At 44.5% G+C, this 1,713-nt stretch overlaps 1 protein-coding gene across 1 annotated transcript; it reads right to left on the reverse strand.

Moving 5' to 3' along the window:
- Positions 1 to 517: 517 nt before the first annotated feature.
- On the reverse strand, positions 518 to 1,443 carry LOC308240654 (protein SET-like; the record flags this gene model as incomplete). Its single annotated transcript, XM_080688739.1, has 1 exon — positions 518 to 1,443. The coding sequence occupies one exon, from the start codon at positions 1,441 to 1,443 to the stop codon at positions 574 to 576; it is 870 nt and encodes a 289-aa protein (XP_080544865.1). The 3' UTR covers positions 518 to 573.
- Positions 1,444 to 1,713: the final 270 nt, after the last annotated feature.

Consider the following 1,713-nt stretch of genomic DNA (forward strand, 5'->3'; position numbering starts at 1 on the left):
CCATGTTGTCAAAATGCCCACTTAACCCACCCAAACATCTCAAACCCACCCTTTGCTCACCTTCTATAACCCCCCCTTTTTTTTAAAGTTTTTTTTTTCTTTTTTTAAACAAGAGAAAGTAGACAGATACATGTTGGTAAATGCTAACTGTCCATATTCACATAGAGACACAGTGTAATCTCTGAGCCCAATATACAGAGAAAGGAGGAAAAAAGCTGGAATTCTATGCACTACTACACAGGGGCCTAGCAACCTCCAGCTCCCAGCAGAGCAAGGGAGCAGGTGGTTTTTCTTTTTTCCCACAGAGCACGGTGGTGTTGATTCCATTAAGTTTTTCTTGAGACAGGAAGGGATAAAAATTAATTTGGAACAGAAAGGGGCAAAGATTCTTTTCCCACTGTATTCTGCTCAAGGTACATCCCCCCCCAAAGAAGGTGAGAACCATGGTGTAAAGGAGAGAAAAAGAGACCTCAAAAACAGGGCGACTGAGCACAAGAGGGGGGGAAAAAAAGACTGCAACTTGCTCCCAGGGACTGGAGAAAATTAAAAAAGGTTGGAATCCATCAGTGTTCATTAGTCATCTTCTCCTTCATCTTCCTCTCCTTCTTCCCCCTCATCATCATCTTCATCTTCTTCACCTTCATCCTCATCCCCTTCTTCATCAATATCTTCCAACCCTTCCTCTTCTTCATCATCATCATCATCTTCTTCTCCTTCCCCTTCTTCATCATCCATGTCAGGAACCAAGTAGTACTGTAAAGGATTTGGCCAAATGTCATCTTTGATGACTTCTCCTAACTCATCTGCACCTGCATCAGAATGGTCAGTAAACCAGGTAAAGAAGCTTTCTGGTTCCTCATGCTGTCTCTTCCTGCTGGCTTTATTCTGTGTTTGACTTGAACGTTTCGTCAAATCCTTTCCAGATTTCCATTTGATTTCAGTGGACTTTGAAGATGGATCACCACTCTCATTCAGATGAAACTCTTTGGAGAGAACTTTATTTTCGAAGTAAGGATTTTCATCAAAATAAAAATCTATTCTGTAACCTGATTTAATATCTTCAAATTCTGTCACTTCAACTCTTGTCAAATAATGCAGCGCCTCTTCATCCTCTTCCCCAAGCAGTGCAGACACTTGTGGATGGTTGACAAATGTTGTTACCCAAAAATTTGGGATTTTGGCGATCAATTCTGACCTCTTCTGAAAAAATGGTTGGCGGAGTTTGTTGTATTGCTGTTCTACTTTCAAAATCTCCTCACTGGCTTGTTCATTAAGTCTGTCTATTTCATTTTGTACTTCATCAATATGTTCAATCGCTTCTTGCTGTTCTTTTTCTCCCTTCGGCACGTCCGGAGGGGTCGGCTTCTTCTCCGGCTTGGGGGCTGCAGCCAGTTTCGGTTTCTTCGTCTGAGGTGGGAGCGAGGACGGGCGTTTGGGGGCCATGCTGCGTGTGAGGCAAGTCGGAGGATCTCCCAGGGAGATTTTAAAGGAGCGCTGGCAGCCGCCTGCCTGTAACCCTACCCAGCTGGGAAGAGTAAGTCTGTGAGCAGAAGTTGAGCTGGAGCTGTGGGTGTTAGGCCTTTAAGAGAACTTCCAGAGATTGGGAAGTCACCCCGCTTCTTAGGAGCTCAGTAGACAGCCTTGTGAGTCATTGGTCAGGCGAACAAGGGGGGTTAATGGCCGAAAACGCTCACGTGAAGAAAGGTTGGGGCA

This window comes from Plecotus auritus (assembly GCF_963455305.1).
Source record: "Plecotus auritus genome assembly, contig: SCAFFOLD_36, whole genome shotgun sequence".
In the NCBI taxonomy this organism is placed as follows: domain Eukaryota; kingdom Metazoa; phylum Chordata; class Mammalia; order Chiroptera; family Vespertilionidae; genus Plecotus; species Plecotus auritus.